General features: G+C 38.7%; 1 protein-coding gene across 1 annotated transcript in view; it reads right to left on the reverse strand.

Annotated features, from left to right (window-relative positions):
* The window catches only part of STK3 (serine/threonine kinase 3), a 274727-nt gene that overhangs the window by 94099 nt on the left and 158399 nt on the right, over nucleotides 1-22229 (reverse strand). Inside the window, exons 7-8 of the mRNA XM_040972635.1 lie at nucleotides 18785-18922; nucleotides 12066-12191 (exon numbers count right to left, since the gene is read on the reverse strand). Of these exons, the coding sequence (XP_040828569.1) occupies nucleotides 12066-12191; nucleotides 18785-18922 (264 nt within the window). The remainder of the gene's footprint in view (nucleotides 1-12065; nucleotides 12192-18784; nucleotides 18923-22229) is intronic.

Genomic DNA, 22229 nt, shown 5'->3' on the forward strand with positions numbered 1-22229 from the left:
GGGATGCCAATGCCACAGTGCAGGTACTGAAGGGCTTTCTAAAATTGTGATTTGATTTATACAGTACAAGTAAGAAATAGCAAGTAACCAATTCTTCCAAAGGATTTTAATTTATAATGAATAATTTTACTTCAAATATAAATATTCCCTATTAAATCTAATTCGCTATTTAAGAGGTAAAGGAATAAAAATAAGTAAGAAATGTTCTTCACTAGTTTTCCTTGAAAACAAATTGCTTTTTAATGCTAAAGCTAGGTTTATATATTAAAAGAAAACTACCAATCCTCAAAACATATATGACTATTTAATGCTAAAATGCTTAAGAAGAAATTTTGAGCATCTGTGGCTTCCAGTCTGATCAGTTACTTCATTCTGGTAGCCTGTGATAGTAAAGTCATCAGCAGCTACCAGCACATTAGAATTCAAAACCAAAACAATCAAAACAACAGAACGAAAGCCAAAAAAAATCTGGTCAAAATAATATATGTTATGGTAGTAGCAGTAGCACAAATAGTATCACTAAAAGCTCAACTTTCTGGAACATACTACCAGTTTGTGCAAAACACTGCTCCAAAGGCTTAAACAAATATGTTGTATTAGTATTACCATATCCCCATAACAACTCTATTTACAGAAGCAGAGCGATTAAGCAAGCAGCCCAAGGACTTAGCATTATTTGGAAACAGAATCAGGATTCAAGTTCAAACAGTCTGCTCTTAGGTAATTCTACCTCTTATTTAACCAACTAGGCGCACTGGAGGCTTCTGAACTGACTAGGGCTGATTCTGGTAGAGGTAGTTTTTGCTCTAGTTCAAAAATTGATTGTTTTGCAGTTCTCAATTCTGTGGAAGCAGTAAAGAGGGAGAGATCTGAATGAGGTTCACCAGGAGACGAGCTGTAGGGAAACAAGATTCCCACAGCACCCCAGCATTTCTCCTACACCACGCTGAGAACGACTCCTTCTGTGAATTATCCAAGCAGAAACAACCCCCAAAAGTTTAGAATTCAGATCATACAGATGTCATCAGAAAGTCCTCAACATTTTTTTTTAAAATAAAGATTTACTTACTTATGCATTTGAAAGTCCGTTACATAAAGAGAGGAAGAGACACACAGAGAGTTTTCACCTGCTGGTTCACATCCCAAATGGATTATAAGCTATGATCTGTCAATGGTGCATTCTATGTCTGATCTTACAAATTTAGCTCATATCCACTTCAATTTTAAGGACTCATGTAACGTGCCACATGGGGGTTGTCTGACTTTATTTCACTTAAAAACAGTAAGTGCTACCTCTTCTACAGTACGTGTGTGTGTGTAAATATACTAGGATTATCTACTGACAGGCCAAGTTAGAGAGATGGAGGAAGGGAGGAAGGGACAATAGGAGGGACAAAGAAACAAGGAGATGGAGAGAGACTGATCGATCTTCCAATTACTAGTTCACTCTAACAGCCAAATAACCTACGCTGAAGCTAGGAGCTAAGAAGTCTATCCTGGTACCCCACATAAGTGTCAAGGGCCCAAGGACTTGAGTCATCTTCCACTGCTTTCTCAGTTCCACTAGCAGGGAGCTGGATCAGAAGTGGACCAGCCAGGACTCAAACTGGGACTCATATGAGATGCTGAAATTGCAGACAGCACCTTAGTGTTAACCCCCTGTCAAATATTTAAACACTTATTCAACTGCTCATATAATACTTCAATAAATAATAACATCAAATTTAAAACTGGTCTTAAAAATTAACCAAAGAATTAGCTCTGGAACTAATTACAGGGGCCAGCATCACGGCACAGCAAGCTAAACTTCCACTCTCGGCACCAGCATCCCTTATGGATACAAGTTTGAGTCCTGGCTGCTCCACTTCCAATCCAGCTCCTTGGCCTGGGAGAGAAGTGGAGGATGATTCAAGTGCTTGCTCCATGCTCTACTGTGGGAGATTTGGAAGAAGCTACTGAGTCCTGGCACAAGAACATCTCTGCCATGGCCACTGTGACATTTAGCGAGTGAACCAGTGAATGGAAGATCTCTCTTTTGCCTTATGAGTCTGCCTTTCAAATGAAAAGAAATAGATAAAAATATATAACTATTTTTAAATGACCTAATGAGAATGAAGTCTGCTTATTGAATAAATAAAAAAACTACCAAAGTACAGATTTATCCCTTAAATGATACAGACAAGTTCTATAATTGCAAACCAGAAAAAATCCTGTGTGTCTATAATTCACATATACAACTATGTCAAACTTTCTGGTGATCTGATCCAAAAGAAAAATGCTTAACTTGTATGAAAAAAAGAATATCACTTTTATGACATAAGCTGGCTTTCTACTAAATATCACATGGATAGCTCTTTTGTGAAATTATCTACTTTTATACTGTATATGTACAGTAAGTCAACTTTCATTAGAATGCCAAAGGAATAAACAGTGTGAAAGGGTTTGCCAAAGGGTAAACTATGTAATCTGTCTTCTGATTTTTCAATGCAGTGAGATGTTCCTGAGAAAACATGATTATGGATTTTACAATATGCTAAGCACAGGGACTGAGATAGTAGCCTAGTGGCTAAATCCTTGCCTTGCAGGCGCCAGGATCCCATACGGGTACTGGTTCATGACTTGGCTGCTCCCCTTGTCATCTACCAACTCCCTGCTTGTGGCCTAAGAAAGAAATAGAGGATGGCGCAAAGCCTTGGGACCCTGCACCCATGTGGGAGATCTGGAAAAAGCTCCTGGTTCCTGGTTTTGGGTCAGCTCAGGGAAAGTGGGTGAGACCACTGTTTGAAATATTTTTTTTTCTTCCTCCTGTATCTGGGAGAAGGGAGAGATAGGGGAAAAGCCACTCCTAGCCTCCTAACTGCCTCACTATCTGGGAATGGGAAACGGCCACCCACTGTCATCTCAGGGTCTCTGATGTGCAGCATGCTCTGAGGGTTTTGCTCAAGTGGTTTCAATAGTTGTGAAATGCTGTCAGTCTTGCCAATTGAAGGATGAAGAAATCCTTCTAAAGTCCATCAGTTGAATTAGTTCACCTTAGAATCTCCATTTGCCCAGATATTTGCTGCCAATGCTTGGGTGGTACAGTTGATCAATTTTTGCTGTCTTCCTTCCTCTGCTATGGTACCCAATGTCCTTTGCAGGCTTCAATGGATTACCATATCCTCCATGTGAATCTGGATATTCATCCACTGCTCCAACTTAGCTACTGAGGAGGCCCAATGCTGGCACATGCACTCCACAGTCAGACCACCAACCCTGCGATTCTCCCCACAGCTGGAGTTCAGAGTTGAGCAGATCCAAAGAAACCTCATCTGAAGTGATCCCAGATATGATTCTAGTGTGTAGTGGCCAGTATGGGGTTTGGCTCAGGAACTATCACCCACATCAACCTATACACACACAGGTAGTTGCAATTGCTGGGTCAATTCTGTCTCCAGCTCTGTGACTTAGACAAATCAATGGATACTGCAACCCAGCCCAACCATGCCCACCATACACTCGGCCTTCACATACACCAGTGGGAGCTTCAACCTAGTTGGAGCGACTCCCAATAACCCCCAATAAGTCCACTCCAGCCCTGGTTCCTCTGCTTACCAGTATGTCCAACATCCCATTGAGCTCTCTTATACATCAATGGGCACTGAAACCTAGTTCACCCCAAACAACCTTACTATCCAGCCCACTCTCATATTAGTGGTGCCACTATCTGTCTAGGTAGGCCCGTTCCCAGCTCACCTGTGGGAGTTGCAACCCATCAGAGAGGTGGCCACAGTTCCTCCCAGTCCCAGATCTCACACTCTGCACATGGTTTTGCAATCTAGCTTGACAGGATTTGCTCCCAATCCCAGCACTTACCAGCTGATGCTGTGGCAAAGCCCAACCAGCCTGCTTTTAATCTAGACAATGCATACGCCAGTGGGTACAGCTGGTTAGCTCAGACTCGTACGCCCCATAGCCCAATTCACATGCATACTAACAAGTGCTGTAACCCTGGTTCGTCTGGTGTGCCCCCAATCCCAGTTTTCAATCTAACCAGTGGGCCAGTTCTCAATCTCACCAGTGGGAGCAGTGGCCCAGCAGGGGAGCCCCTCCACCCAGAGCCTTCCTACCAAGCTTATATCCCCACACCAGGTCTCACATGTGTTGGTACGTGCTGCGGCCCAGTTTGGCATGGCCTGCCTCATTTAAACATTTGCTGACAGGTGCTATAGCCTAGCCCAGCCCAGTCTGCCCATAGTTCGAACTCATGCTGGTGGATGCTGTAGTCTAGCCCAGCCCAGCTGGCCCCCCAACTCCAGCCCTAATGAGAACTGACTGGTGTTGTGGCTGGACCCAGCCTGTTCTGTACCCCATCCTGGTTCTTGAATCTGCCAGTGGGTATTATAACTGGCCCAACCTGGCCCACTTCCAGGCCTGAGCCACATGTATGCTATCAGGTACTGTAACCTGTCCTTTTCTTGTGGTTAAATGCAGGGACTGTACCCTGACAAAGGAGTTCCCCAAGCTCCTCTATCAGATCCTCTCCCAGTGCCAGATCTTGCACACACCCATGAGTCCTCAGACCAGACTGGCTTAATCCATCTCCTGTCCTGTCAGGAATAGACACCTTGTTCATTTGGCCCACAACCATTGAAATTCTTACTGTTGGGTGCTATAGCCCAACCACACCTGGTCCACACCCAGACACAGCTCTCACATGTTTTAGCTCGTGCCAATTCCTAGCCCAGCCCATCCTATATCCACCCTGGCTCTCACGCGCACCAGCAGGTGCTGGAGTCTAGCCCGGTCTAGCACATCTAAGACCCAGTACATATCCATGCCAAGAGACACTGCAGTCATGTCCAGCCCAGATCGCTGCCCCCATTCTGGCTCTCATGCCCACCAGTGGGAATCACAACCACAGAGGGGCATCCCCTTAGCTCCACAACCAGGCCTATTCCCAACCACAGATGTATATGCCAGTGGTTGCTCTAACCCAGCTCAACATATCCCATCCCTGTCTTAGTCTTTGCCTTGCATGCTGCAGCCTGACCTGTTCCAGCCTGCCCCTAGTCCCAACTCTCACTGGCAGGTACTGCAGCCTAGCCCTGCCAAGTCTGCTCCCATCCCTGATTCCTGCAAACTGTTAGGTGTAATAGCCTAGCCTGGCATTACCCGCACTCCAGCCTGGTTCCTGCACATGCCAGTGAACTAAAGTTGCTCCAGTCATGATCAGTCTACCCCCTTCCACAACCAACCCACATACCTGCCAACAAGTAGAGCTACCTTGCCCTGCCTGACCAACACCCAGGGCTGAATCACATGCTCACCAGCAGGAGCTACAACCCACAAGGGACATTACCCAATTTCTCCAACCAGGCCCATTCCCAGACCCAGATCTCACATGTGCTGACTGGTGCAAGGCCCTTACCAAGCATATTCTGCCCACTCCATGCCAGCCTTTGTATGAGCTGGTGGATGTTGTAGCCCAGCCTGTCCCACATCCTACTCTTGGGCGCACCTATTGTTGATTTTGTTTTGTGGCTTCCCATTTAAGGGAATGTATAGTGATGGTGTAATACAGACTATTATATCCAGATATGAAGATACAGGCCCGATACAGTAGCTTAGCAGCTAAAGTCCTCACCTTATACGCACCAGGATCCCATATGGGTACAGGTTCTAATCCCAGCAGCCCCACTTCCCATCCAGCTCCCTGTTTGTGGCCTGGGAAAGCAGTCGAAGACAGCCCAAAGCCTTGGGACCCTGCACTCCTGTGGGAGACCCAAAAGAGGCTCTGGGCTCCTGGCTTTGGATTGGCTCAGCTCTGACCATTGCGGCCACTTGTGGAGTGTACCAGCAGATGGAAGATCTTCCTTTCTGTCTCATCTTCCCTCTGTATATCTGACTTTCTAATAAAAATAAAACAAATCTTAAAAAAAAAAAAAGCAGATGTGAAAACACAATGCATCTCTATTTCCAAATCAAAGATGGACTCTCAATGAAACTGTTGGACATACCGAGACAATGGGATGCTGGACTGTCTGACACTGTCTGTAGCAGCAATATCAGGAAATGGTGAAATAACAGATTGAGGGACTCATGACTGCTTATGAAGGACTATACTATTGTAATACTATGGAAAATCAGTCAGGGGGTGGGAACTTGGGGAAGGGGATAGGGAAATCCCAGAAACTATGAAACTGTACCATAAAATTCAAAATTAAAAAAAATATTTACTGACTTTGTGTTGGGGAAGGGGGTAACAGCAGAATATTATTCAGAGCTGGAGCGGAAAACCATTGAGGAAAGCCACATCTGAGAGACCCTCAGCCTTCTGCTGCTCATTCCTCCAGCCAAGCAAGTGCAGCCTCACTGCTCCTGATCTGCTGCCTTCTGACCTGGTTTGGTTTCCTGGACCAAATCTTAAGTCCATTTTTCTTCAATTAAAAATATAAAAAGACTGTATTCATTCAGTTAAATTCCTAGTACGCTTGGCTCTTCAAGAATTCTCTAGATGGCTGTTATTATCCCCTACAACAGACACTTGATGTTGATGGGCTTATGTTGAAAATAAAGCTTACTTTTTTTAAAAAGCGATTTAGAAGTTGATTTGGAATTATTGCTATAATTGGATAATACTTGGGGTGGGATGTGGCAGCTCTTAAAAGTTCCTCAAAGAAAATACACTGTGCATGAACAGGAATGTAAATAATTTGCAATCGGAGGACAGTCTTGTGGGTACTAAGTCACAGCCACAACTTCCTTTACAATTCTCCCTTCAAAAGAAACTACGTAGGAGCCAGGACCATGTAATCCTTCTCCTGCAGAGCCAGTATGCCACATAGGGGCATCAATTCAAGTCCTAGCTGTCCCACTTCCTATCCAGCTCCCTGCTCAGGGTCTAGGGGAGCAGCCAAAGATGGCTCAAGTCTGCAGGGCCCTGTAACTTCACGTGAGAGACTTGAAGTGAAATCATGGCTTCGGATCAGCTCAGCATTGGTATAGTAGCCATCTGGGGCAGTGAACCAAAAGATGGAAGATCTGTCTTTCTATCTCTAAATCTGCCTTTTCAAATAAAAACAAATCTTTTTAAAAATGCTGCTTAATTCCCAAATAAATGAATGTGGATCAGAATCAATGATTTCTTCACCTTTTTGACTGAGGCAAATTTCACAGACAATATTAAAACATGGCACCATCACCTCTATCCAGTATGAATCTATTTTTATCACTCTTCAAGAAAATAGCATCTCCTTCCTTAGCCATCATTAGCTGTTTTGTTTCTGACAACCATCAATCTGATTTCTGTCACTGTGCATTGACCTACTCATGATACGTTACGTAACAGGAGCCATTTTTGCTTGGCTCTTTAACTCAAGGTAATGTTTTCAAGGGTTGTCCATACTGTGCATATGGCAATACTTTATTCTTTTTTCATGCTACTGTAGATTACTTCATTATACTTATACATCACAAGTTTCCTCTTCCTGAGTGGATGCACATTTGGGTTTCTGCCTTTTTGCCATTTTGAATAGTGATCTATGAACATCTGCGTACAAATACCTTTTTGAGTACCTATTTTCAGTTCTTGTGAGTGCAATTACTGACATACAGAGTGAGTTTGTGTTGAACTTTCTAAGGGACTCCCAAACTGTCTTCCACAGCATTTGCACCATTTCATATTATCACTGCTAAAGTATAAAGTCTCCAATTCTGCTGTATCTCCACAAACACTCATGATCTTGTGTTTTTGTGTGTAAGAGGATACTTACTGGGTTTGAAGTGGAATCTCACTTAATTTGGGCTTGCATTTCCCTAGTAACCAATGAGCTTGGGTGTCATTTTATGTGTTTATTGGTCATTTGTATGTCTTTGGAGAAATGTCTAATGAAGTCTTCCACTTAATTTTTACCTATGTTGCTTGTTTTCTATCAGTGTAACTTAAAAATATGCTCTCTCATTTTACCTCTTTTTGCTTCTTGACAATATCCTTTGATTCCTACAGGTTTTTAATACTTTTATGACATCCAATTTATTTTCTTCTGTTACTCATGCTTGAGTATCATATCTAAGAATCCCCAGACTCAAAGTCATAAATATTTGACCCTTTTATATCTTTTAAGAGAGTTAAAGTTTTAGGTTTTATATTTAAGTCACCAAGCCATCTAATTTGACCACGCATGAAAAGGTCATTGTATATGATGAAAAGCAATTCTCTTTTTACTGGCAGCTGTCCAGCTGTCTCCACACTACCAGATGAAGAAACCATTCATTCATTTCCCATTGAATGATTTCAGCAACTTTGCAAAAAATCAACAGAGACTTAGCAATGGCAAGTTTCATCTTCTATTCCATTGGCCTTCCTATGGTTCTTACAACATTGATTTTGACTACTCCAGCTTTGCATAAAGTTTTTGTTCTGTTCTTCTTTTTCAATATGTTTGGCTATCTGTGGCCTCTTACAATTCCAAAAGAATTGGAGGACTGGCTTTCTCCCTTCTATAAAGAGGAACAAGAAAATTTTGATAGAAACTATATTAATTTGTGTACTGCTTTGAGGATTACTACCATCTTAATATTAAATCTTTCAATCCTTGAACAGCTATTTTTCTCTTTAGGTTTTCTTCAATTTCTTCCAACTGAATTTTCTACTTTTCACCGTACAAGTCTTTCATTTCCTTCATTAAATTTATTCTTATATATTTTACCTTTTGATAGTAATATAAAAATTATTTTTCATAACTTCACTTTTGTACTCCTCAATGCTGATACACAGAAACAGCATTGAGTTCTGTGCATTGTTCTTGTACACTGAAATTTTGTTGAATTTGTTTTTACCTCTAGTAAATTTATATGTTGAAAGATTTTTATGCAGGAAGCTGCTATACCTCAACAGAAACAAAAGCCAAGCTTCTGTCCTGGTCTCTTAGAGAGCTATCAGATAAATCAAAGTGCAAATGCAAAAGCAAGGCCATGAGTATCCCTATCCCAACACCAGCAAGCTATCCCAGGAAAACTGTAATGCTGCCAGCTACGGAATGGAGATGGGAGACATTCTGACTCAAATCTAGCAGGTCCTTTCTTCATTTAACCTTCCTTTTTGCCTAAGTTTTTTGTTATTAGATTCTAGAGTTTTTTAAAAAGTTGCTTTGTCAATTTCTGCCAACTTACTGTGTCTTTTGTAGAGGTACCAGTTCTTGAAGCGCCCTGCACTAATGGCAGAGTTAACCGCATGTAACTCCTGAATCTACATCATAAAAGACAGCAAGATTTCCTTCTTATTCTCCCTCTTGCATCACTCACCCAGGAAGTCAGCTTAGCAGCCTTGTCCTGAAGAGGTGACCCTATGAAGAGGTTAACACAAGGAACAAAGGCAACCTTCCAACAGTCAGGTGAATGAACCATCTTTGAAGTGGGGCCCTTAGGCCCTTGTCAAACCTTCAGATCACAACAGCTCCAATCAACACTCAGAACGCAACTTCATGAAACCCTGAGCAAGAAGCACCCAAGTAAGCCACTCCTAAAATACTGATCTACTGATAAAATGAGATAAGAATATTTTAAGAGTCTAAAGTACATGGTACACAATATTATGAACTGAGACTCAGAAGAGAACCGAGGCATTTCATGAGTATTGGGTTGAAGAAGAGTATTTGCAGCAAAGAGAATATGATAGCACATGGAAAGGCCATGGATAAAAATGTGTTGGGCATATTAAAAAATAAACACGTCTGAAAGAGCAGTACTGCTGGGGCTTGGTGAAGCACAGGGAGACAGTAAAGAAAGAGATCACTAGAGTAGCAGAGAGTATTTAAAATGATGGTAGCAAGGACTTATTTATGGGTAAAATATGGAGCAGCCCACAAAGTATCTTATTCAACAGAAAGAGAAAATTTTTCTATTAGCCAGCATAGCATGATACCGACAAGTAAAGCAATCAAGCGTCCACCAAGAGCTGGCGGCCATTCACGGGTCCAGCCCTCGCCAGAAATGCACATATGCTGAAGGAAAGGCAACGAGTAGAATTACAGAGGAGCAGAAGTAGGTTTGCTGACAACATAACATTCTCATACATGATATAACTATGATAAATTAATGGTGATTATTTTTAGAGAGTAGTAAATATTTTACTGAAAAAAAAATGAGCTGCAAAGGATTAATGAAAGAGCAGGAAGCTTGAAAATAAAAAATCCAATTTTTGTCTTGATTCCTTACTAGCATGGTAAACTATGGCAACTCACCTATCTCAAAAGCAAAAATGGGATAATAATAATAATAATAAGATTAATATTACTTTTATAAGGTTAAAATAAAATATACAAAGTACTTTTAAACTCACAAAACTTCATTAAAAATGAGCATTTATATTATTAACTGATAGAAATCAGAAAATGTACCTATATCAATAGGAACCCAGAGCAGGAACTATAAAAACCCAAGAGCAAAAAACCAAGATTTACAGGTATCGATTAATTTATTTACCTCGATAGAACTAATACACAGCTGTGAGGTAATGAAAAAGCAACTTTAGGGGACAATATTTAAAATATGGAATGATGGGGTCCAGCATGGTAGCCTAGTGCCTAAAGTCCTTGCCTTGCATCTGCCAGGCTCCCATATGAGTGCCAGTTCTAATCCCGAGGCAATGCTTCCCCTCCAACTCCCTGCTTGTGGCCTGGGAAAGCAGTCAAGTATGGGCCAAAGCCTTGGGACCTTGTCCCAACATGGGAGACCCAGAAGAAGCTCATGGATCTTGGCTTCAAATAGACTCAGTTCCACCCGCTGCAGTCACTTAGGGAGTAAACCAGCAGATGGAAGATCTTTCTCTCTGTATCTCCTTCATCCTGTAAATCTGACTTTTTTTTAATAGAAAAAAATGTGAATGATTAACTTACTAGTGAAAGATTTTATATCTAGTCCAAAACTTCTGTCTCACTTGGAAATACACCATGATTATCAATAAGTAGTTCATGTAGCTACACATCTAGAAAAATGACTAGGAATCAAAGCTGTAAGATATACCCTTCTTTTTGTCCTGGGCTACCAAATGCCACAAATTTAAGAACTAATGAAGGGTAAAGAATTTCAAAAATATTCCCAATTGGATGATGAGTCTCTGAAACTAAAACCAAATTTAAATGGACAAAATAATGCAATTTCTTCTATTTGCGCATATCAGAAACGTTGAAAAAAATAAACCTCTCAAGTAAAATATTAAATGGTGTTATGCAAGTAATTATTCTTTGATATCCAATATCAAAGAAGATTCATCACTACATCTTAACCTAGAAAAAAACTTTATGAAATACAAAGGAAAAAACATTAGCATAGAACAGGAGCATTAAATACAATGTGATACATAAATACAATGATTGTTATTAAACTGCAGTGAAAGATCAACATAAAGCCAGTGGATAAGCTGGTTTAATGTGCCATGTCCTTTGATGTCCTCCTGCTCCACCTAGAACCCTGCCAAGTATTCTACTGTGGTACTCCTCACCAGCGCAGTGATGACTCATTCAAAAAAGTTACAGAAGACGTGACACACAACTCCCCAGACTCCAAACAACTGTTGACAGCTCATGTCAACTACCTACTAACAATGCACAATCCTGCTCTCATATCAACATTATGCCCCACTAATCATTAATCCTTAGGACATCAGAAAAGGATAGCAAAAAAAAATTTTTTTTCTGGGCAATGTGATGTAATTTTTTTGATCTTTAGTTTTTGTTATTTTTGATGATTTTTACATAGTTGATTTGGGTGAATAGGGTAAAGAACTACAGGGAGTTGGGTGAGATCACAATTTCCATAGTCTCTTTTTTTCCTTCCTGTATCTGGGGCAAAGGAGGAGATAAGGAGAGAAGACACACCCAGCCTCCCAAATGCCTCTGCACCCCAATATGAAGGGCAGCCATTGGATACCAGATAGCAAAAATTTTAACACAGAAAATATATTCTAAAAGAAACATGGCTTGCTTGAATAATAAAATAATAAGTGCTACTAATATATTTAAAGAAGCAAAATTAGAGAAAAAATGATTCATTACAGTCACAACTTTTTCAGGATAATTACGAACCGAATTTTCTTCTTCTTCTTCCAGTTCTCGCTGTTGTTCCTCATGTCTCTTAGCTTTGATCTCCATGGCTTCTGTAATCAGGTCTCTTAATATTGACACTGGCTTTGCATTCTTGATAAAAGGATGCTACAAAGGGAAGATTCGATGGTAGAAATTCAAATTATTTTTCTGAATTATAACTAACATCTATTAATACAGTATATAATTACAAAACCAAAAATCAAAGGTTCCAGTAGCTGCTTTTCTTCTAGAATTAAATGTGAAGTTTAAGAAAAGAATATTTCAGATTCTTTAGAAATAGAGATTGTTTTTCCATTCACTTGTTTTCCAAAAACCTTACAACAAACACATAGAAATGTAGCTCTGCTAATAAAAAATTACTCATCCTTAAACCTAAAATTGTGCAAGGAACTGCACATTACATAGTAACAATTAAAAAAAGATTGTGAAATAAATTACAAAATAAACATTTTTTTGTACAGAGCTAAAATTTTAATCTTAACAAGCAGTCAAAATCAATAGTCAAAAGAAGTACAATTAATTCATCACCTCTTTAATCTGTTCTAATTTTTGTGTTTTGAGTAATCTTTTTCAGTGAGTACAGAAAAATCTTTAAAAATATGTATGTCCTCATTTATATACTACATAAAAAACAACTTAGTACACCTCTTTTTTATATAACCCTCATTTATATAATATCGCTGAGGTTCTGTTGTATTAAATATTTGGATAGCAGAAAGAAAGCCAACAGAATGGACCTTTTTGTTTTGTTTTGTTTTTGTTTTTTCAGCTGGGGAGAAGGTTATAATTATAATTTGAGATAAATAACCTTTCTGGGGACAGCAATCTAGCTTCAAAAACATATGTTCCTCCATTAGACTATAGCAGATACGTCAGATAAAAGCTGCCTATTTTAATAAACATCAACAGCACACAGAAACATAATCAAAGGAAAAAATTAGTGCTGAAGAAGGAATTATAAACATCTGGAAGAGTCTTTAAAATGGAAAATAAATCATTTGAAAAAGTCATAAGGAAGAATTTTACCAGAGTACACAGATACTAGGATTGATTGTAAAGAACCAATAAATGTTTTACAACTGCTGTAGATTAATTACTAGATAAGTCAAGTTCTATTAACATATCTGTGTGGTGGACAATCCTGGACATTCACCAAAAGGCAGAGTTGTGAGTGGAGCTGCAGTGGCTTGGTTACCAACATGGCCCCTCAAGGTCCCTGTCAGCTGGGTGTGCTTGCATGACTAAGCTCCCATCCGCAGAGTGTGAGTGTCAGTATCACACTCCGCTCCGTGGTGTGCAAAGCGCCAAGTCTACCCCACTTCTGTGCTAAGTTGGAAAATGACAGGTATTTGTGACTAAACTTTGAACAATTATAAAAAACAAAGATGTGTCCTAGAGTATGGCAGGGCAACAAGAAAGTACTGCTCCTCAGAAAATTGTGGAGACCACTAGTAGAAAGATCACCCCAAAAGCAAACAAAATGAAAAAAAAAGATCTGATCTTGTCCCTTAGATAATTTATGATTGAAAGATAGATGTATTTTTAACAACTACAATATGACATGCAAATTGCGTTCAACATGGTGCAGCTCTAAGCCTACATCACTAAGAAACGTAAAACTAGAAAAAGGAGTTAGATAATCACACACGCCCCTAGAGAAGAGATGAATTAATTTATGAAAGAACAGTGTGAACAATGTGGACAAGGAAGCAAAGATGGGAAAGAAGGCCAGGACCCAGCAGGCATAACTGCTTAGCCAAAGCAGAAGCAGCGTTCCGAGACACGGGCTCTGTGAGTTCGGATGCAGGGAACAGTGAGGCAAGGACAAACGGCCAGCTGCATCCCAGGTTCACCCTGCCTGCCGTGACCTTGTTTCCAGGAAGTCCAGTATACGAACTCACTACAACTGCTCTACTGCCATTAGTCTGCACAGTTTCACACTCTGAATCTCAGTATCGCGGTATGTGCCATGTAATTTGCACTTCCATTTTCTTTACACAGCTGCTGCAGACACAACTGTGACAAACAAGAGAACTGGCTACTAAAGCTAAAAGGGCACTTGACAAACAAGTCATTTAAGCACTCTTGATAGTCAAAGCTAAACTTTACCAAATATATTGACAGTTTTAAAGCATATTTTAAAGGCTAAAAAAAAGTACCAGATGCTTAAGTTAAAAATGTAAAGTAGCATAAAAAGATGGCAATAAAATAAGATAGCAAAATTAAAATGTGACAATGTAATAAAAATGGTATTAGCATAGCAGTGTAAATAAATGGGTTGAATTTCCACTAATAAAGTGTTGTGTTAGTTAAATACTTAAAGACAAAGGTTCATTTAGTTCACAACATAAATACCATGACATGTTCTCTATGTGAAATACACTTTTATAAAATAAACCCAATTCATGTTTCCATAAAAGGCACAGCTACAAGAACTTGCATCAAAATTTAAAATGGACAATATAGTACTAGGAAAACATAAAAGGACATTATGAATAACATGATTTTTAAAATTAGGAGACATAGCTCTAAATTGGGCATAATAGCATGGCAGTATAGGCAACAAAAACTACAGACATGAACGACAAAAAAGAAAAAACACAAACTAAAAATTATGTTTATGACACTTATACCAGACAAGCTTTCAATAACATGAAGGACTTTTTCAAAGTATTACAAGAAAAAGATAAACCGATTAAATTCTAGAAGGCAATGAAGGTTCATGTGAACAATAGAGAGCAAACTTACTGGGGCTTCCAGCACCTACCTAATACTAAGATAAAATCAGAGACCTAGAACAGGTGCTGCCACTTGGGACGCCTGTAGCTCGTGCTGGAGCGTCTGGGACTGCATCCCACTCCTGCCGGTGAGCCAGCTTTCCGCTAACAGCTCTGCGAGGCAGCACATGATGACTCAAGTTCTCCATCCCCTGCTACCCAGGTGGGAAACACAAACTGAGTCCCTGGCCAAGATGGACATTAGGAGTGAATTAGCAGGTGGCTGCTCTCTCTCGTTCACTTGCTCTCATTCTTTCAAAATAAGATGTTTTTCAAAAAAGAGCTAACATTTGCATAACTGGAATCAAAGAAAGTAAACGAAGATGGAGTTGAAAAAGCATTTGAACAAATAATGAAAAAAATAAAGTTTTTGGAAAATAAACAATGGCAGAAGGCAGAAATGACAGAGTCAAGAAAAACATATTTAAAAGAGCAAGGGCTAAGCCACTCAAATGACAGCAGGTTTCTCCTAAGAAACCACGGAGGTGAGAGAAGAAAAATGGGAGGATGTATTTTTTCAGAGCTGTCAACCCAGAACACTGTATCCACAGCACATCTAGATTCTTCACTAGTAAGAGAAGATCAAGACAGTCTCTTAGCAAGAAGCACTGACCTGCAGACCTACGTAAGGAGATGGCTAAAGAAGCTCTAGGAACAGAACGGGAACACTCTATGAAGGAATCTGAGACCAACAGGAAAGCCAACAAGAACAGGAAAATAGCAGTACAGTCTCCCTTCTTCTGAGTTTCCTCAATTGTGTTTTAAGGTTAAAGCAGATTTTATAACACTGATGTGATTCCCAATGTATATAGAGGAAGTATTTAAGACAATTACCATATAAATAGAGGGTGAGAAACAGAGACAGAGCTTCCACACCTCAGCTGAACTGATAAAAAAAGGAGAGTTAACTCCTATACCACGGGTAACCCCATGATGTCACCTGCCATAGCCAAGCCCAGGGCTGACTGGAATAGTGGCAGATCACTGTCAGGCTAACAGCCCCATAGGAGGCCATCCTGGGCTCCCGGCTGAATGAAGTCCCTGGCTGCAGATGTGAGGGTCACTTTCTGACCAGGAACTCAAATACAAACAGTGAACCTTGTCCTTACACTGGACTCAACTTCCTCCTCTTTAAAAACGACTAAGATTCTCACTTAGTCTCAAAGGATTCTTCCAGTTTATGATTATTTCCACAATCCCTTACATATGGCTCACAGAAAAATGAATCACTATAAAAATAATCATTATGAATTTTTTTAAAGAAGTTTATTTACTAGATCCTAGAAATCAAGATAGTATGATTTTTAAATTTGGTATAACATTGTCCTCTGCGAGTTAAATTAGGATTTTAACTCATAATGGGTAATACACAAAAGAGCTTTCCAAATTCTGGCAAAAAAAACATTATGAGACTAAAAGACAATTATCTGTTCTAAAAAAAAATTAAGTCAGGAGTTTGTTGTATTGCATTGGCGCATACTAAGTTCAACACGCACATATTATGAACTAGATAGTAGGAGTGCAAAAGTAGTTTCCTGGTAACAGATAAAGTCTGACTCCAAACTAGTTACAGTTTAGGATTACAAACAGAAACAAGTAGCCTCATCCCAATATGGGAAAGGTTTTGAGCAAGATGTGTGTGTGTGGGGAGGAGTATCTAATTTGAATTAGAAAAAATTATATCATGAATTAGAAGGAATCAGTTGGAGAACAGGTACCTATTGGAGCAGGGGCAGGGGACAGTGAGAACACAGGAAAAGGTAGGAAGGAATGAAAATGCAAGGCTTGCATAAGAAATTGTAGGTCTTTCACTTCATTATCATTGAAAAACATGGGAGGTTACAAGGGCTCAGATAAAGACATTATACTACAATAGAGGGATTGAACCATTGATCAAGAAGAGAAAAATGAAAAGCAAGCAAGTAAACAAACAAAATAAGTTTATTCATTGGTGAATAAGCACTACATGTAAGCATTACACACACACACACACACATGCACACGCACACAAAAGTTGCTTTGCTTGCTATTATTATGAAGAAACATGCCCATGCCAAATCCACACAGACCTTGTTAACACATCCCACATAGGGCAGTTTGCTGTGGGCAGAGGGCCAAGGAGGGGAAAGGTACAGAGCAGCCAGAATCTACCCAGCACCATCAGTTAGCCCCTGTCAAGTGTCAGGGACTCACTGAGCCTTCCTGGGCCTCAGCAGCCTCCTTCACAAAAATAGAGAAGACTTTCCCATCCTAAAGCTCTGAGTTCAGAGCAACAGAATTTTTTACCGGGGGAAAAAACAAAAAAGTTAGAAATGTCTGCAGGAAGGCAGAAGTATTGGTATATTTATCCAAGAATTAATTATCAGATATTCTTGATGTATTTTCACCATCCTATTTTGTGCCATTTGTTTGGCCGTACTTGTCTTGAATTGCCTTTTCTTTCTTTCTTTGTTACTTTCTTTTAGGCTGAATAATTTATTCATGAGTTAAGACAAAACAAATACGCCCTGGACTTCCGCACTTTAAATTCCTTTGGAATGATGAAAACACTTTGACAAATGTTTCATTAATTTTTTTTTCAATTTTTGTGGTGGAAAAATAATATAACCTACAAGTTATCTTCTTAATAATAAATTAGTTCATTATTGAAAAGTATGATTTACACATAAATTAAAAGTAATATTTATACATGACTCAAAATTTAAAAGTTGCACAAAGAGTACACAGAGAAAGTCTCGATGCCGTGCCTGTCTGTCTCCCACAGGGCCCTTCCTCCTGAGGCCATTTTCTCAGAGATATTCTAACACATTGACACACATGTTCATACATGTACACCTGTATGTGTTGACATGCTTTCAAATCGCTCTGCTTAAACTGTCTCCAGTTCACTGACACTTTTTTAGGTCATTTTCAATCGTTTTTTTTTTAAATTAAAACGTTACATGAATATTTTTTACACACATATTATTTCATATATGACTAAGTTTGTCCTAGAAATGTAATTGTTGGGTCAAGGAATACACAGGTTTCTCTTATAGATAGAGTGCTAAACTGGTTTCCATTGAAACTGAGTACTAAATAAAATTTTCCTAATAATAAGCACACATTTAAGAGTCTTGTTTTTTGTATCTTACAACAAAATATTTTTAAATGATACCTTGAGAAGTCACAACAGCCATATTTTAAACCCTCCTGTCACTTAGTAAGAATCAATTTGTAAATATGAAACTTTGCTAATGTGAGACAAACTACTAGCTCAGAATTCTGATGTTATTCTGCTGAGAAAATTAAACTAAAAAAAAAAAAGCCTGCAGGTATTAAATAATGTCTGTTTGTGTTAAATTTCAAAGTAGATTTTTTGAAAAAAATATTTCCTGACACTTTGAATACAAAGTCTACTTGGAGCAGGGATAGTAAAACTGTTCATTTAGATATTCTTATAAGTAGTATTTACAACATGTGATAATGTTTCTGGGTAGTTCAGGGATCTTGCACTGACATATCATATAACGCAATGAACAGTCAAAGGAGATACACTGATCAAGGAATGCAAGGGAAATATGGGAAACAGAAACTATAGAGACATCCTGTTTCAGAAATAGGAAGTTTGTAAGTTTTGTTTAAAACAAGTTCAGGGGTCAAGAGTTTGCAACAACAATACAAAGCTAAAGAGGAGTGAGAATGAATGTGGAAAACACAAAAGTGGGACCAAGAAAATACACATAAGTATGTGTGTGTGTGTGTGTGTGTGTGTGTGTGTGTGTGCGCACGCATGCATGCCAGTGTAGGTAAACATCTTTCATCCATATTTTCTGGAGATGTTTTAATCTTTTAAAATAGTTACGAAACTCACAACAATTCTAATCAATGTCAGAAAGCTAAAGGGTATGAAGAAAATATCCTTCCCTTACCATCACTGACCTGTAAAAGTTGCGTTGCAGTAGCTCTCTGTTCTGGATTCTTCACTAAGCACTTCTTAACAAAATCAGTGAAATCATCAGACCACAGTTCTGGCTTCCTGAATGTTGGTGGTGGGTTCGTTGGAATCATAAAAATAGCCTAGTGCAAATAAAACATCCAAACAAAATTATAACAATCACAATAGCCCACAATCAAATAAACAAATCTCTCTCTTTTTTAATCAGACTCTAAATCTCAAAAATAAATTAAGCTGTTTTAGGATCTCTAGGAAGCCTGAAATTCAGGAAGGAAGTCCATCTGCTACTAATGTAATCACTTCCCATTAAATTTCCTCTGTTTGAATTGAAGCTCATTGAGCACATCATTCTTTATTTTAACCCAACTCTAAATCAGACTCTAAAATAGACTTTGCCTTTCCAACTCTGCGAGTAAGGCAAGGACATTCCCTATAAAGATATGCAAATACTCCCCAATCTGGCCACTCTGTGCCAGACTTACTGTCCAGTTAACCAGAGGTAACCCAAAAAAATTACCACTAAAATTTGAAGTAATAATGAATAGAGCCAGGACTTTCATTTCTCTATTTTAAGACAGGAGTCAAGATTTCAAATGGAAAGTTCCAAAGGTAGCATGCCCTTTCAGTTTCTTACCAGTGATGTAACAGTAATAATTTAGCCTCAATGACAACACATTCAGACTGTTTGAAATTAAGCTACTACCGAAGCCAGTCTCATCACAGTCTACCCATCTAGTCACCCTGTGTCACCAAGAGAATGAGTTCCTGATGATCTTAAAGGATCATTATTTATAAACAGTTAATCTTTTCCCTTGGCATCTGTAACAATGCTTGACAAAATACTCTCACTAAAACATCTTTCTGAGGCTGGCCTTGTGTAACATCACCTCCTGCAACACTGGCACCACATACAGGTGTCAGTTTGTATCCTGGCTGCTCCATTTCTGATCCAACTCCCTGGGAATGTCCTGGGAAAAGCAGCAGATAATAGTTCAAATGTTTGGACCCTGAAGCCCACATGGGGAAAAGGATGAAGCTCCTATTTCCTGGCTTTCAAAACAAGTGAATAAGTCTTAAAAAAATCATTTTTTAAAGAGATGGAAAATTGAAACAAATATTTCAAGCACCTGATAAGTACTATCGTCTATCTTATTTCCATGTTATAAACAAAGACAAATACAGTAATCACAAAAAAATTACAACTTAAAATGAATTAGAACATGTCACAACTGGGTACACTTTAACCCGTAAGATTATAATGCTACAATCAACACAATAGATGAGATGAGGAAAGAAAAATGGCTTTTTGGCAATCTTAATCTATTGATGCACAGGCAGCATACAAGAATAGGCCTCTAAAAGATACATCTGGGGCATAGTATCCAAAAGCCCCTCTGCTGTAGCAGAAAGTGTCTGTATTCATTCACTCCTCTCTTTTTCATCAGATTTTTGAGTTCATGGGCAATTTTATTATACTTTATTTTATGACCATTCTCCTAATGCATAAGAAAGATAGGTGAATAATATAATGAACCACAATAATATTTTGAAACTAAAGGCTTTTTCTGCTCAACTACAGAGAAAATAGCAACACTGCAAAGTAACAAAGAAAATCTATCCTGAGGATACCAATTTTAATGTGCTCACACTACATGATGAAACTTCCTAATCTTCACTGAATTTTTAGCAACTGCTAAAAATCATTCCTAGGTGTGCTAGGAGCGTAGAATTTCCACATTACAAGATACATGACAAAAGCTTTAGTTTAATCTTCTCAATTTACAGAAAGGAATCAAAGCCCCAGAGAAGGCTAAGTAACAGAAAAACGAAATTTCAGACCTCAAAGGGGCCTTCATTTAAAATACTGGCAATGTGTTCCAATGTTCCCGCATGTTTCAGACGCAATAAATTTCAAACCGAAGAGGTCACAAAATTTAAATAAACTAATAAAAAGATAGAACACTTGATACATAATGATTCTATTAGTGACAGAAACATCTGGCAAGCTCTTCCTTTCATTTTAAAATAGGGAAGAACAAATAAGCACGTTTTAAGCTTCTAATATATGTCAGTAACAAGAAAGACTTTAGAAAAACTTATCACAGTTACAACTTTGAGAATCAACAAAGGTGAAATCTCTAATCAAACATTAATGGGGAAAGACCATTCCACTGAGAAAGTTTTCAACAAGAAGATGTTTGGGAATACTGGCAAAAACAAAACAAAACAAAAAAATGAAGTTGGTGTCATTCGCATCACAACACATAAAAATTAAAATGATAGAATGTAACTGTGGTGGCCAGAGTGATGGTATATCAAAATGAAGCTGCTGGTTACAACACCAGCATCTCACATGGGAGATAGCGCCAATTAAGGTCCTGGTGGCTCCGCCTCCGTTCCAGACTCCTGTTCCTGTGCCTCCCAAGGCAGCAGGAGAGCGCATGTGGAGGCCAGGATGGACTTCCTGGTTCCTAGCTCCTGATTGCAGTTTGCCTACATCTGGCTGTTGTGGCTGTTTAAAGAGTAAGCCAGCAGACAGAAGATTACGCTTGTCTTTCTCTGTTTGTCATTCTGCCTTTCAAGAAAATAAACAGACCTAGAATAAAACATGAGAAAAACTTATGATACTGAATTTAGCAATGATTTCTTGCATATAACAGCAAGAGTCCAAGCAACAAAAGAAAAAAAAATACATAAATAAGAATTCATCAAAATTTTAAACTTTTGTACATCAAGGGACAGTATCAAAAGAGTAAAAAGGCAGATCATAGAACAGAGAAAATACTTTCAAATTATACCTGATAATCATTTAAACATAGACTACGTAAAGAATTCCCACAACTCAACGACAAGAAAAATACAAACAACCTGAATTTAAAGTAAATATTGATGAGCCTTAAAAAACATGCTGAATGAAGTAAGTCAGTGACAGGGGCAAACACGTTTGATTTCTCTTTTATGGAGGATTCAGTGTTCAAATTCACTGAGACAGAGTAGAACCAATGGTTCCAAGGGGTACAGAAAAGGGAGAACAAGGAGCCAGTGCTTAGTGGGCAGTTACCTGCACAAGGGAGATTTTAGAAAGTTTTGGAGATGAATGTGAATGACTGCTGAACAAGGATATAAACACGTTCGATTCCATCACACTGTATAGTCATTAGCAGTTAGTATACTGGATTTCATTTTGTGTATGTTTTATAGTAAAAAAATCAATGCAAAAATAAGAAGTAACAATCAAGTTCAGAAATGTTGGTCAAATATCTACTAATACACAGCAACAAGTTTATGGAAAATTAAATTAGAAGCTACACTCATTTTGGTGCCAAAACTAAAAATTATGCATTTTTTATAATACATTTTCTATGACCTTTCTAAAGATCTCTCATATATATGAATTTTAAATTTTTTTCACCAAAATAAGTTTTTCCT

Source organism: Ochotona curzoniae, unplaced genomic scaffold (assembly GCF_017591425.1).
Source record: "Ochotona curzoniae isolate NIBS_2020 unplaced genomic scaffold, NIBS_Ocur_1.0 contig_2318, whole genome shotgun sequence".
Lineage (NCBI taxonomy): Eukaryota > Metazoa > Chordata > Mammalia > Lagomorpha > Ochotonidae > Ochotona > Ochotona curzoniae.